The 14153-nt window shown below is 40.6% G+C and overlaps 1 protein-coding gene across 1 annotated transcript in view; it reads left to right on the top strand.

Annotated features, from left to right (window-relative positions):
* CNTNAP4 (contactin associated protein family member 4) overlaps positions 1 to 14153 on the top strand; it is a 266473-nt gene that overhangs the window by 185129 nt on the left and 67191 nt on the right. Inside the window, exons 11-12 of the mRNA XM_082366313.1 lie at positions 10986 to 11092; positions 13980 to 14099. Coding sequence (XP_082222439.1) covers positions 10986 to 11092; positions 13980 to 14099 — 227 coding nt within the window. The remainder of the gene's footprint in view (positions 1 to 10985; positions 11093 to 13979; positions 14100 to 14153) is intronic.

Here is a 14153-nt window from a genome sequence, read left to right as displayed (position 1 = left end):
ATTTCAGTGCTTGTGATTGGTCTGTTCATATTTTCTATTTCTTCCTGGTTCAGTCTCGGCAGGTTGTGCATTTCTAAGAATCTGTCCATTTCTTCCAGGTTGTCCATTTTATTGGCATAGAGTTGCATGTAGTAATCTCTCATGATCTTTTGTATTTCTGCAGTGTCAGTGGTTACTTCTCCTTTTTCATTTCTAATTCTATTGATCTGAGTCTTCTCCCTTTTTCTCTTGATGAGTCTGGCTAATGGTTTATCAATTTTGTTTATCTTCTCAAAGAACCAGCTTTTAGTTTCATTGATTTTTGCTATTGTTTCCTTCATTTCTTTTTCATTTATTTCTGACCTGATCTTTATAATTTCTTTCCTTCTGCTGGCTTTGGGGTTTTTTTGTTCTTCTTTCTTTAATTGCTTTAGGTGCAAGGTTAGGTTGTTTATTCGAGATGTTTCCTGTTTCTTGAGGTAGGCTTGTATTGCTATAAACTTCCCTCTTAGCACTGCTTCTTCTGTGTCCCATAGGTTTTGGGTCGTCGTATCTCCATTGTCATTTGTTTCTAGGTATTTTTTGATTTCCCCTTTGATTTCTTCCGTGATCACTTCGTTATTAAGTAGTGTATTGTGTAGCCTCCATGTGTTTGTATTTTTTACAGATCTTTTCCTGTAATTGATATCTAGTCTCATAGCATTGTGGTCGGAAATGATACTTGATACGATTTCAATTTTCTTAAATTTACCAAGGCTTGATTTGTGACCCAAGATATGATCTATCCTGGAGAATGTTCCATGAGCACTTGAGAAAAATGTGTATTCTGTTGTTTTTGGGTGGAATGTCCTATAAATATCAATTAAGTCCATCTTGTTTAATGTATCATTTAAAGCTTGTGTTTCCTTATTTATTTTCATTTTGGATGATCTGTCCATTGGTGAAAGTGGGGTGTTAAAGTCCCCTACTATGATTGTGTTGCTGTCGATTTCCCCTTTTATGGCTGTTAGTATTTGCTTTATGTATTGAGGTGCTCCTATGTTGGGTGCATAAATATTTACAATTGTTATACCTTCTTTTTGGATCGATCCCTTGATCATTATATAGTGTCCTTCTTTGTCTCTTGTAATAGTCTTTATTTTAAAGTCTATTTTGTCTGATATGAGAATTGCTACTCCAGCTTTCTTTTGATTTCCATTTGCATGGAATATCTTTTTCCATCCCCTCACTTTCAGTCTGTATGTGTCTCTAGGTCTGAAGTGGGTCTCTTGTAGACAGCATATATATGGGTCTTGTTTTTGTATCCATTCAGCCAGCCTGTGTCTTTTGGTGGGAGCATTTAATCCATTTACATTCAGGGTAATTATCGATATGTATGTTCCTATTCCCATTTTCTTAAATGTTTTGGGTTTGTTATTGTAGGTGTTTTCCTTCTCTTGTGTTTCTTGCCTAGAGAAGTTCCTTTAGCATTTGTTGTAAAGCTGGTTTGGTGGTGCTGAACTCTCTCAGCTTTTGCTTGTCTGTAAAGGTTTTAATTTCTCCATCACATCTGAATGAGATCCTTGCTGGGTAGAATAATCTTGGTTGTAGGTTTTTCTCCTTCATCACTTTAAGTATATCCTGCCACTCCCTTCTGGCTTGCAGAGTTTCTGCTGAAAGATCAGATGTTAACCTTATGGGGATTCCCTTGTGTGTTATTTGTTGTTTTTCCCTTGCTGCTTTTAATATGTTTTCCTTATATTTAATTTTTGACAGTTTGATTAATATGTGTCTTGGCGTGTTTCTCCTTGGGTTTATCCTGTATGGGACTCTCTGTGCTTCCAGGACTTGATTAACTATTTCCTTTCCCATATTAGGGAAGTTTTTAACTATAATCTCTTCAAATATTTTCTCAGTCCCTTTCTTTTTCTCTTCTTCTTCTGGGACCCCTATAATTCGAATGTTGGTGCATTTAATGTTGTCCCAGAGGTCTCTGAGACTGTCCTCAGTTCTTTTCATTCTTTTTTCTTTATCCTGCTCTGCAGTAGTTATTTCCACCATTTTATCTTCCAGGTCACTTATCCTTTCTTCTGCCTCAGTTATTCTGCTATTGATCCCATCTAGAGTATTTTTAATTTCATTTATTGTGTTTTTCATCATTGCTTGGTTCCTCTTTAGTTCTTCTATGTCCTTGTTAAATGTTTCTTGCATTTTGTCTATTCTATTTCCAAGATTTTGGATCATCCTTACTATCATTATTCTGAATTCTTTTTCAGGTAGACTACCTATTTCCTCTTCATTTGTTAGGTCTGGTGTGTTTTGACCCTGCTCCTTCATCTGCTGTGTGTTTTTCTGTCGTCTCATTTTGCTTATCTTACTGTGTTTGGGGTCTCCTTTTCACAGGCTGCAGGTTCGTAGTTCCCGTTGTTTTTGGTATCTGTCCCCAGTGGCTAAGGTTGGTTCAGTGGGTTGTGTAGGTTTCCTGGTGGAGGGAACTAGTGCCTGAGTTCTGGTGGATGAGGCTGGATCTTGTCTTTCTGGTGGGCATGTCCACGTCTGGTGGTGTATTTTGGGGTGTCTGTGGCCTTATTATGATTTTAGGCAGCCTCTCTGCTAATGGATGGGGCTGTGTTCCTGTCTTGCTAGTTGTTTGGCATAGGGTGTCCAGCACTGTAGCTTGCTGGTCGTTGAGTGAAGCTGGGTCTTGATGTTGAGATGGAGATCTCTGAGAGATTTTTGCCGTTTGATATTACGTGGAGCTGGAAGGTCTCTTGTGGACCAGTGTCCTGAAGTTGGCTCTACCACCTCAGCGGCACGGCCCTGATGCCTGGCTGGAGCACCAAGAGCCTTTCGTCCACACGGCTCAGAGTAAAAGGGAGAAAAAATAGAAAGAAAGAAAGAAAGAGGCTATAATATAGTGAAGTAAAATAAAGCTATTATAAAGCAAAGCTATACAGACAAAATCTCACCCAGAAGCCTATACATATACACTCACAAAAAAAAGGAAAAGGGGAAAAATTAATATATCCTGCTCCCAAAGTCCACCTCCTGAATTTGGGATGATTCGTTGTCTATTCAGGTATTCAACAGATGCAGGCACATCAAGTTGTTTGTGGAGTTTTAATCCGCTGCTTCTGAGGCTGCTGGGAGAGATTTCCCCTTCTCTTCTCTGTTCGCACAGCTCCTGGGGTTCAGCTTTGGATTTGGACCCGCCTCTGCGTGTAGGTCGCCTGAGGGCGTCTATTCCCCGCCCAGACAGGATGTGGTTAAAGGAGCAGCTGCTTCGGGGGCTCTGGCTCACCCAGGCAGCGGGGAGGGAGGGGTACAGAGGAGGCGGGGCGAGCCTGCGGCGGCAGAGGCCGGCGTGACGTTGCACCAGCCCGAGGCGCGCCGTGCATTCTCCCGGGGAAGTTGTCCCCGGATCACGGGACCCTGGCAGTGGCGGGCTGCACAGGCTCCCGGGAGGGGCGGTGTGGAGAGTGACCTGTGCTCGCACACAGGCTTTTTGGAGGCGGCAGCAGCAGCCCCAGCGTCTCACGCCCGTCTCTGGGGTCCGTGCTGATCGCCGCGGCTCGCGCCTGTCTCTGGAGTTCGTTTAGGCGGCGCTCTGAATCCCCTCTCCTCGCGCACCAGGAAACAGGGAAGAAAAAGTCTCTTGCCTCTTCGGCAGCTGCAGACTTTTTCCCGGTCTCCCTCCCAGCCAGCTGTGGTGCACTAACCCCTTCAGGCTGTGTTCACGCCGCCAATCCCAGTCCTCTCCCTGCGATCCGACTGAAGCCCGAGCCTCAGCTCCCAGCCCCACCCGCCCCAGCGGGTGAGCAGACAAGCCTCTCGGGCTGGTGAGTGCTGCTCGGCACCGCTCCTCCGTGCGGGAATGTCTCCTCTTTGCCCTCCGCACCCCTGTGGCTGCGCTCTCCTCCGTGGCTCCGAAGCTTCCCCCCTCTGCCACCCGCAGTCTCTGCCCGCGAAGGGGCTTCCTAGTGCGTGGAAATCTTTCCTCCTTCACGGCTCCCTCCCACTGGTGCAGGTCCCGTCCCTATTCTTTTGTCTCTGTTATTTCTTTTTTCTTTTGCCCTACCCAAGTACGGGGGGAGTTTCTTGCCTTTTTGGAGGTCGGACGTTTTCTGCCAGCATTCAGTGGGTGTTCTGTAGGAGCAGTTCCACGTGTAGATGTATTTCTACTGTATCTGTGGGAAGGAAGGTGATCTCCGCGTCTTACTCTTCCGCCATCTTTTCTCCTCCCCCAAGGCAGTTATTTTTAATTATTGAGTTCAATGAAATGTCATGGCCATTCCAGATTTAAAAAAAATTAAGCAATGTGACAATCTTAACCCCAGCCGTGTAGTAGTGTTCAATATATATTTTGAGCAAACAGATAAATTCTGAGTTTTTTTAACTTTTTTTTTTTTTTTTCATTTTTGGCTGCGTGGGGTCTTCGTTGCTGCGCATGGGCTTTCTCTAGTTGTGGTGAGCGGGGGCTACTCTTCCTTGCGGTGTGTGGGCTTCTCATTGCAGTAGCTTCTTTTGTTGCGGAGCACGGGCTCTAGGTGCACAGGCTTCAGTAGTTGCGGCATGTGGGCTCAGTAGTTGTGGCTTGCAGGCTCTAGAGCACAGGCTCAGTAGCTGTGGCGCACGGGCTTAGTTGCTCCGTGGCCTGTGGGATCTTCCCAGACTGGGGCTCGAACCCATGTCCCCTGCATTGGCAGGCAGATTCTTAACCACTGCGCCACCAGGGAAGTCCCAAATTCTGAGTTTTCAAAATAACTTTTTATTTGTATGAAACATTTTAGCAACATAAACACACATCTATTATATCTGAAGACCGTTTATCAATGTCTGTTGATCCTGTTTTGAACACTAGTAGATATTATTCTCTGTGTAGAAAAAAATAATTATAACCTTATTTAGCAATGGATTAGAAGGACATCATTTCCTCTCTATGAATATGTGTTTATTTAACTCAATTTGTAGATAAAATAATACTTTCTATAATGAAAGATGATATGTAAAGGGAGAATTGAGACGGTAAACCTCAATTGGCTTGATTTGGGGAATAAATGACAGTGACCGTCTCCGTAATTACAGCCACGCCAGCTCAGGAACATTAATCCTGATTTTGGGGAAGCCCTGTAGCAAGGCTCCCTGGGCCAGCTCTCTTGAGGTGGGTCTCACTCACAGAAGCAGGGAGCCCTCACCCTCAATGGGTGGGGAGGTTCGGTCATCCACACTACGAGTGATGGTCATTTTGACCATCTCAGATTGCAGAACATTCTTTTGGTACAAGTAGACCCACACCTCTCCAACATGGGTTTCTCTGAAGCTGCCATTTTACACAAGGAATCCGTCTTGCCTGCTTTCTGGAGGTGCACGCTTGTAAAACAGAACATGATACAGCACAGTAGGAGAATTATGGTTTCGGTACCACACCTTAAAAACGCTTTTCAGAAGTAGCAAATTATGGATAGATCTTGACTATACATTTTTTAAAGAAAATTTTAAGCTAATGGTAACCCTAGAAATCTTAAAAATAATAGGAAAAACCAACATACCTTTTATATTTGTATACCTTTTAAACTTCCAAAAGTATCTCTAAATTCATTCCATTCTCTTATAGTCAGAAGAAAATATGTATCCATCTATCTTGGTCTTATATGCTATACCTTTTGACATAGCTTCCAAAGCATTATTAAATAGAGACTTAAAAAAAAATCTGTTTACTAGGTTGTATTCTAACTTAACATGAATTAGAATTTAGGTTTGTGTGTGTGTGTGAGTGACTTGTGTAGGGTGATGTGAGTGAGTGAGGGGCCTGGGAATGTGTCTGAATGACCTTACAAGTGTGTGTGTAGGGATGGTGTGGCTGTGTATGAGTGTGTGCATGTGTGAGTGTACACATGCATGGGTTAATGCTTGAGGACTTGTGTGATTGTGTGTGTCAGGACTTGTATGAGTATGTAGGGCGATTTTGGATATGTGAGTGAGCTTATGCATTGTGTGAGAGACTTGTGCAATGACTCTGTTTTAAGATTTATTTTAAATAAATAAATTAATATGTATTTAAATTAATCTTCACAAAAACCCTTAGAACCTGTTCTTAGAGTGTTTGTTTCTTGTAAACATGGAAATAGATGCACAGAGCGGTTACGTAAGTTGGCTGAGAGGACACGGCTAAAGGCAGAGCCCAGCATCGGATCTAAGCCCCCTGGTGCCAGGAAGTCCCCCTGCGTGCTACCTGCCGTGTTGTACCGCTTCCCTGGGTGCACGTCAACATGTATTGCGGTTCATGCTTTATCTATGTACATTAAACACAGAATTTTATGGCTTAATAAATTGCAATTAAAACAAACAGGAACATTAAAAATATATTTAAAAATCTGACAGAGGGAATTCCCTGGCGGTCCAGTGGTTAGGACTCCGCGCTTTCACTGCTGAAGGGCCGGGTTCAATCCTTGTTCGGGGAACTAAGATCCTGGAAGCCATGAGGCACAGCCAAAAAAAAACATCTGACAGAACCTTAAACAATGTAGTTCTCTTTTTACTGTAACTAACTTTAAGTTGGATCAAACCTACACATAAAGGTGTTCATAAATTTACACACGTGCTCACACTCACACCCACACAGTCATTTACACACATTCTTTATGTGTAAACTAATGTCATTGTACAAGTCTCCCACACACATCTATACATTCATACACTCACATATCTCAAAGTCACTTGTCACACACAGTCTACACACAGACACACACATACACACACACACCTCCCCACTCATTCATCCATACACAAGCACAGTCACACACACACTCTCACAGACCCATAGCATCTTTACACACGCACCTGCACACTCATAAGATCATTCCTATACTCTTTACACACTCACACCTTTCTTACTCACAGTCTCACACACACACACACACACACACACTCATCTAGAAGCCCTCCCCTTGTCCTCTGTGGACCTGCAAGGAAATCTGGGTGGGGGCTGACTGAGGCTGATGGCCATCAGTCCCTCGATGGAGGTGAGGACAGAACTGCAAAGGGAGCTGTCCTCCATGTCCTCATGTCTTGGGGCAGAAACCCAAGTGGGAGTGGGGTAAGGGTGACAATTGTTAAGGACATAAATATTTATTAAGTTGCTTGGACCTAAACCACTTATTAAGCAATAGTATTAAGGAAATCTTTTGTTATCAACTTTTTAAGAATATCAACTGGGGCTTCCCTGGTGGCACAGTGGTTAAGAATCTGCCTGCCAATGCAGGGGACATGGGTTCGAGCCCTGGTCCAGGAAGATCCCACATGCCGTGGAGCAGCTAAACCCGTGCATCACAACTATTGAGCCTGTGCTGTAGAGCTCGTGTGCCACAACTGCTGAGCCTGCGTGCCACAACTACTGAGGCCTGCACACCTAGAGCCCGTGCTCCACAACAGGAGAGGCCACTGCAATGAGAAGCCCGCGCACGTCAACGAAGAGTAGCCCCCGCTCACGCAACTAGAGAAAGCCCGTGTGCATCAGTGAAGACCCAAGGCAGCCAAAAATAAATAAATAAATAAAAAGAATATTAACTGATTGGGGAAGGTCCATCTCAGCTCTGACATCACCTACCCTTCACGAGTGCAGTAAGGCAGAGGGTGTGGTGTGTCCCTGGTCTCCATGACACCAGGCTACAGAGACTCCTCACAAGACTTAAGAGGCCACCGTGTGACACCATTCACCATGGCGACCTCGGGAGGCCCAGCTCCTGCCTCCTGGCTTCCCCAACCTGCAGCCTTTGGACCGCCATCATTGCGTTCTCCCAGTCCACTCCCACCACCCAGTCCTTGGGCTTGGGCCCCCATGGCACCATCTTCCCTCCAGTTCCCCACCTCCCTCTCCTCTCCTCTGAGGAGCCCTTTAAACCTCCCCTTGTTCCTTCTTCCTTATGTTCACATATTGTGTTTATTCCTCTGCTGACGGTTGATTGAAGGTCATGGTGTTGTTCTGTCTCCCGTGATACTGAAGGGGTGGCTTGTTTATTTCACGGGGAGGAAGTTATTTGTGGGGTAAAGGGCCGGTTCTTGTTGATTTCATATTTTGAGGAAGGATATGAGATTTGAATTCAGGTGGTCACCATTTTCCCAGGACCCATACATATCTAATTTTGGTTATGTTTCCTAAATATGATCATGTTGTATAGATTTTTACTTTAGTATCTTTAATTCTAGCCAAGTTGTACATTGTGTGAAAGTCTTTTGGAATTTAAATTGGAATCGGCTAGAAATCAGGATAAACCAAAATCGTACATGTCAGGGCTTCCCTGGTGGCGCAGTGGTTAAGAATCCGCCTGCCAATGCAGGGGACAAGGGTTCGAGCCCTGGTCCAGGAAGATCCCACATGCCATGGAGTAACTAAGCCCGTGCACCACAACTACTGAGCCCACGTGCCACAACTACGGAAGCCTGTGTGCCAAGAGCCCGTGCTCCGTAACAAGAGAAGCCCGCGCACTGCAACAAAGAGTAGCCCCTGCTCACCGCAACTAGAGAAAGCCCGGGCACAGCAACAAAGACTCAACACAGCCATAATTAAATAAATAAATAAACAAACAAACAAACAAATAAATAAATAAAATCATACACGTCACTTCAGTTTGGAGCATGTTGATATATTCATTTGTTTATGTTCTACTTTGTATCAAAATGACTCTCAGGGAGAAAAGTATAAAAGATAATTGTTTAAAACCTTTAGTGACAATCAGTACTTCACTATACAATGTAATTTGCCGTAGGTTACTAGTAGTCAAACAGAACTACTATATGATGAATTTAAATAAAATCCACAATCCAGTCTTTCACACTGTAATTAAAAAATATGAAAAGTCAAGTCTAACAGGAATCTAGGAAAATGGACACAGTATCTTTCGCAGCAGATCAAATAGAAATAGTACATGTATCACAATAAATTCATTCTTTAGGATTTTAGGTGTAGTCACTTATATCTGCCCCCTTTTAAAACATTGTTCAAGGTCTGTTAAAGAATAGCCTTCTCTGTCCTTTTCTGATTACCGATTAGAATTGTTTTTGTTTTAATTTTATTTTAAAAATTCCCTCTTTCTTCTAGATTGTTATTGATTTGAAATGCTTAAAAAATTAAATACCTCTTTAAATATTCCTTGAATAGATTCCTGTGAATCTATAAAAATGCTAAAATACATATAAATTTAATTGGCATGGAAAGATGCCCATTATTTATTTTTGAATCCTTAAAAAGGTTGTAAAGTAGCGTGTACTTTGATTACATTTATGAACATAATACATTATGCACACACACATATATGTTTATAGTGGTAATTTTTATATATTAAAATCATAAATAATATTTCTTCTCTATTGTTTCCTATATTGTTTGATTTCTGTACAGTGAATATCTATTTTTTATAATCAGGAAAAGCAGTAACATTATTTTCAGTTAAAATTGGGAAAATCCTAAAAGCAAAACATGAAGTTCCCAGTCTTAGTTTTTAAAAAGGAGGTGGCAGAAACTTCATCAAGAATATATTCTTGACAGGTTTTGTAATTTATTTATTTTTTTATTCTGGGGTGAATGAGAGCATTGGTCTCAATATAACTTTCAATTTAAATTCTAAAAAGCATCAGTTATTTGATCAGGGCTGTTTGAATTGATACCAGAAGCTCTTCAACTTTTTTGTCCAGGGTGCCTTAATATATTTCAGTAATTTTTTCACAGTGTCCTAAGCCAAAATATATAACTAACGTTTTCATTTAAACAGTGGCTTAGTTCCAGGCAACTTTACAAGTGTTTATGTCCTAACAATTTATTTATTTATTTATTTTAATTAATTAGTTAATTTATTTATTTTTGGATCTTCGTTGCTCTGCGTGGGCTTTCTCTAGTTGCGGTGCACGGGCTTCTCATTGTGATGGCTTCTCTTGTTCCAGAGCACAGGCTGTCTGTGTGCAGGCTTCAGTAGTTGTGGCTCGCTGGCTGTAGAGCGCAGGCTCAGTAGTTGTGGCGCCCGGGCTTAGTTGCTCTGCAGCATGTAGGATCTTCCCGGACCAGGGCTCGAACCCGTGTCCCCTGCCTTGGCAGGCGGATTCTCAACCACTGTGCCACCAGGGAAGCCCTGTCCTAACAATTTAGAAACCTTTGAAAAAGTAATTTATACATATATTACTTTTATATATACATCTTAATTATATATATAAAATTTGAAAAATATTTTAAGTTTATTTTTAATGTAGTGTACAACCTTTCAAAGCTTGGGATCAGATCAGACACTGCTACCCTTACTTTTGTTCAACTTGATTTCATATGGTGTTACTTTTTAACAACTACTAAGACTCCAGCTTCTCAAAGATAGGACATGATTAAGTGGAATGTATTACTATCTAATGTTGAAATTTAACTACCTCAAGCTAATAAGTTGCACAGTGCTTGACAGATGTTGAGTATGCCTGTATTTCTCTTAAAAATTTAAAATATCCTGGGAGCCCCTGTGATTTTGATTCAGCATCCTAATGCACCCTGACCCACTGCTTGGAGTTTGTGCATCTATACTGTACATCTTCAGCATTTCCGGATGTATACACCAAGTGAATAGAGATGTCCCTCCCTCCCACTTCCTTCTTTCCTTCTCTCTTCTTTATTCCCGCTTCCTTTAAATATTCACTATAGTAAATCAGTATGATTAAATGTTGTTATTTTATGTGAACTATTGATGTTTCTGGCAACATATTGAATTAGTGTTATGTCACTAGGGAAAAGAAAGGGCTATGATATAGTAGGACATGTTGAAAATTAAGCAGTCACAGCTACCTGAGAATTGGTTGAAACCTGATGAATTTATTGATCTAAGGTTTAGTTTTGTGATTAAGGTACCATAACGACAAATGGAATGACCATTAGTCATGCTGTATTTACTCTTTAGGTTACTGTTGACATTCTTCTTTCACATGATCATGTATAAATTGTCAGTATCTTGTGATTTCTCAAAATGAATAGTAGTAATTGTATCTGCACCTTCTTTTAGGTGTTTGCCCAACTATTGCGAACACGGTGGTCAATGTTCCCAGTCCTGGGACACCTTTCACTGCAACTGTACAAACACTGGATACAGGGGAGCAACTTGCCACAACTGTAAGCCACACACACCTGTGGTTCTTGCCTCTGTCCTGATTCCCTTATTTATTTCCCTCTTTTGTTGTTCTTGTGTGTATATATGTCCATGTGTGTGCAACCCTGGATCTTATTAGCATTCAGTTGATTTCCAGTTTATTTTTAGTCCACACTTCTTTTCATAAAGTAGTCAAGGTAGCTTACAGAAGCACATAAAATAAAGCAAGACAGAAAAGAGTAGGAGAGCTGGCAAGGGGAAAACATGTGTAGAAAACAAAGGTAGCTAAGGATAAGCATAAAATACAGTGCAGAATAGGTGATCCTTCAGTTCTCTTGCAACTCCATTAATAAGGATGATGAGAATAAGGATGGTAGAAATGGAATTAATCATAATAGTTAATTTTATTGAGTATTTTCTAAATGGCAGGTACTGCTCTAGTATTTTACATGTCCCAACTTATTTAATTCTGATGACCTCCTTAGTAGGTGGGTATAGTCATTGTTATTATCCCTAGTTTACTAGGTTATAGAGAGAGATTAATCACCATGCCCAGAAGCTCCTGAAATAGTTGAGGCACAGTGAGAATGTGAACGCTTGCAATTATGCTCCAGAGGCTGGGACCACAACCAAATACTCTTTTCCTGTGTTAGAAGCCATTCATTTTTTTCCTGGTGAAAAGTTTTGCATGTGTCGTAAGACTCATGTCGTTTTCTTGTCTACTTGTTCAGGACGTGGGATGGGGAGACCCAAATGCCCATTTTTTTCCTTCCCATTTTTTCATATTGTTGCTGTTATTGCTGAGCAACTTAACTCTTAGTGCTATTGGCCCATAGCCATGACTTCAGGCAAGGGCGCTAGGTGCAGTCCTCAGCCTCACCACTCTCGTCTCTTCACTGTGCACTGCTTTGAACTCCTGCTGGAGTTGAGATTGGAATCCTGGGCTCCCAGCCCTGGAGGCTCCACAAGGGACCCTCAGAAGTCCTGGCTCAGGGCTGGAGAGGGCGTGAGCAGGGGTGGCGGGACCTTCTGGCCTCACCCTCATGCCTTCACCACTGCAGCCAGTCTTTCCTGGGGCATCAGCTTGTGTGGTTTGGAGTGCCTCATAAGAACAGGAAGAAAGCCTGCTGTCGCTCAAGCCAGGGCCAAGTTACTTGTCCCAGGTCACCAGCAGCAAAGGGACGGCATATTTTAATTCTTCATATCCGGTATCATCCCAATTATAGTAACTAACTCAAAACAGAAAGCTAATAGAATGTGTTTTAGTTGACTATTTGTTTATTTTCAACTGTTATCAATGACTAAATCTAAATATAAACGCAAACATCTCTGAGCCAAAAAAAATCAGACAGTGAATAAATAACGTATTTTCATCTGTGGCCCACAATTTGATCCAATCATTGAGTTAATTTATTAGGTTCTTGAGCAGGTAGTCTAAAGGGAGCCGAAGGGTTTTGCCAGTGACCATTCTGGGAAATGGGGCCAGGATGACAAACCCAATTATAATGAAGCCATCAGTATCGTTAGCTTGAGTTGAGGGAGGGTGAGTGATGGGGGTCTTTTAAAAGGTTTTACTAGAAAATAATATGTTAAACAGTCATGTTATATAAAGCCAAGTAATACACATAAAGCAAAAGTACTCCCAATTACCCTCATGCAATTGTGCATCCTTTCTAATACCAGCCCTCTCTGCAAAGTTATGTTTATATCCCAGCCTCTTTCAAAGAATTTATCAACGCATGTATGCACGTATAGTAATATATAAATGAACCATTTTCATATGCCCACTTCACTGCACAAAATACAAATGTGACTAGAAACCAATCCATCTTATACTTCTGTCTGTGTAATATACAATAGGAATAAAATAAAACCAAGAAATTGTGGAGGAGTGGAGAAGTAAATATGTACGATTATCTGAAATCTCTGTAACATTGAGAAAATTAGTTACATTATTTCATATGGTCTAAAAACTCATAAACATAATTTTGAAAATTTAGAATAGATCAAGGAATGATATTCAGGGGATGGTTTATTTCTCATTTCACAAAATTAAAAGCTTGATGGAAATCAGCATTACATTTGGCCAAGTGTTCAATGAGATGAGTGTATCATATACAGTTGTTAATATCAAACCTTGTACATGGCAAATATATAATTGTGTAATTAAAAACATCCAATTATGGATCAAAACACACTGAGACCACTTGAGGGCATATATTTTATATTTCTTCTGCTTTGAATTTTAATTATCTTAAATTCTGATTACAGAGCATTAGAGAGAGTTTCTTATGTAAATTACTTCTTAAATTATTCACGAGAAGCTTTGTAAATCATATTTGTTTTATGGAAAAAAGGATTTTATCTATAGATAATTTTATGTGAGAAAGGAGACTAGTTAAAGCATTATTTAAAATTTTTCTATTGCATAATTTTTGAATAACAGCAGATTATTTAAGGAGATTACACTATTGTGCTTCACATGTTAGGTTATTACAAGATGATACTAGAATTAGAAATTCCAAAATGGTTGTCAAAAGATCCATTTGGATGCATGTCCAAAATGGAAGTCACATTATACTTATAAGGATCTTAACATTTAAAACACCTACCATCTCTTTTGTTGTTTTACCTAATGTAAAAATAAACTAAAATTTCATTCTCATATTCGTTTAATGATAAAAAGAAATGCCATAAAATATAATCTCATTCTTCCTTTTTTCTATCTAACCTTCTTTCAACCATATTAATTTAAAAAAATGAGTTTTGTTTTAAAATGTGTGTTACCTTTTCTCCTGGTCAGTAATGTACATACAAATTTCAAGACTTGGAGTATTCTGTGTCCAAATTAAAATTAAAGAAATTAATTTTATACTATTTTACTTATGATGATCCTTTTTTTTTTTACAGCTATCTATGAGCAGTCATGTGAAGCCTATAAGCATAGAGGAAATACTTCAGGATTTTACTATATAGATGCAGATGGAAGTGGTCCCCTGGAACCATTTCTTCTATATTGCAATATGACTGGTGAGTTAATCAATTTTCATTTAATAGTTAAATTTTAAACACACAAAATTAAAA

Source organism: Balaenoptera borealis, assembly GCF_965194805.1.
Source record: "Balaenoptera borealis genome assembly, chromosome: 19".
Lineage (NCBI taxonomy): Eukaryota > Metazoa > Chordata > Mammalia > Artiodactyla > Balaenopteridae > Balaenoptera > Balaenoptera borealis.
Note: the sequence above shows the minus strand (reverse complement) of the source record. Positions and strands in the feature narration are given on the sequence as shown.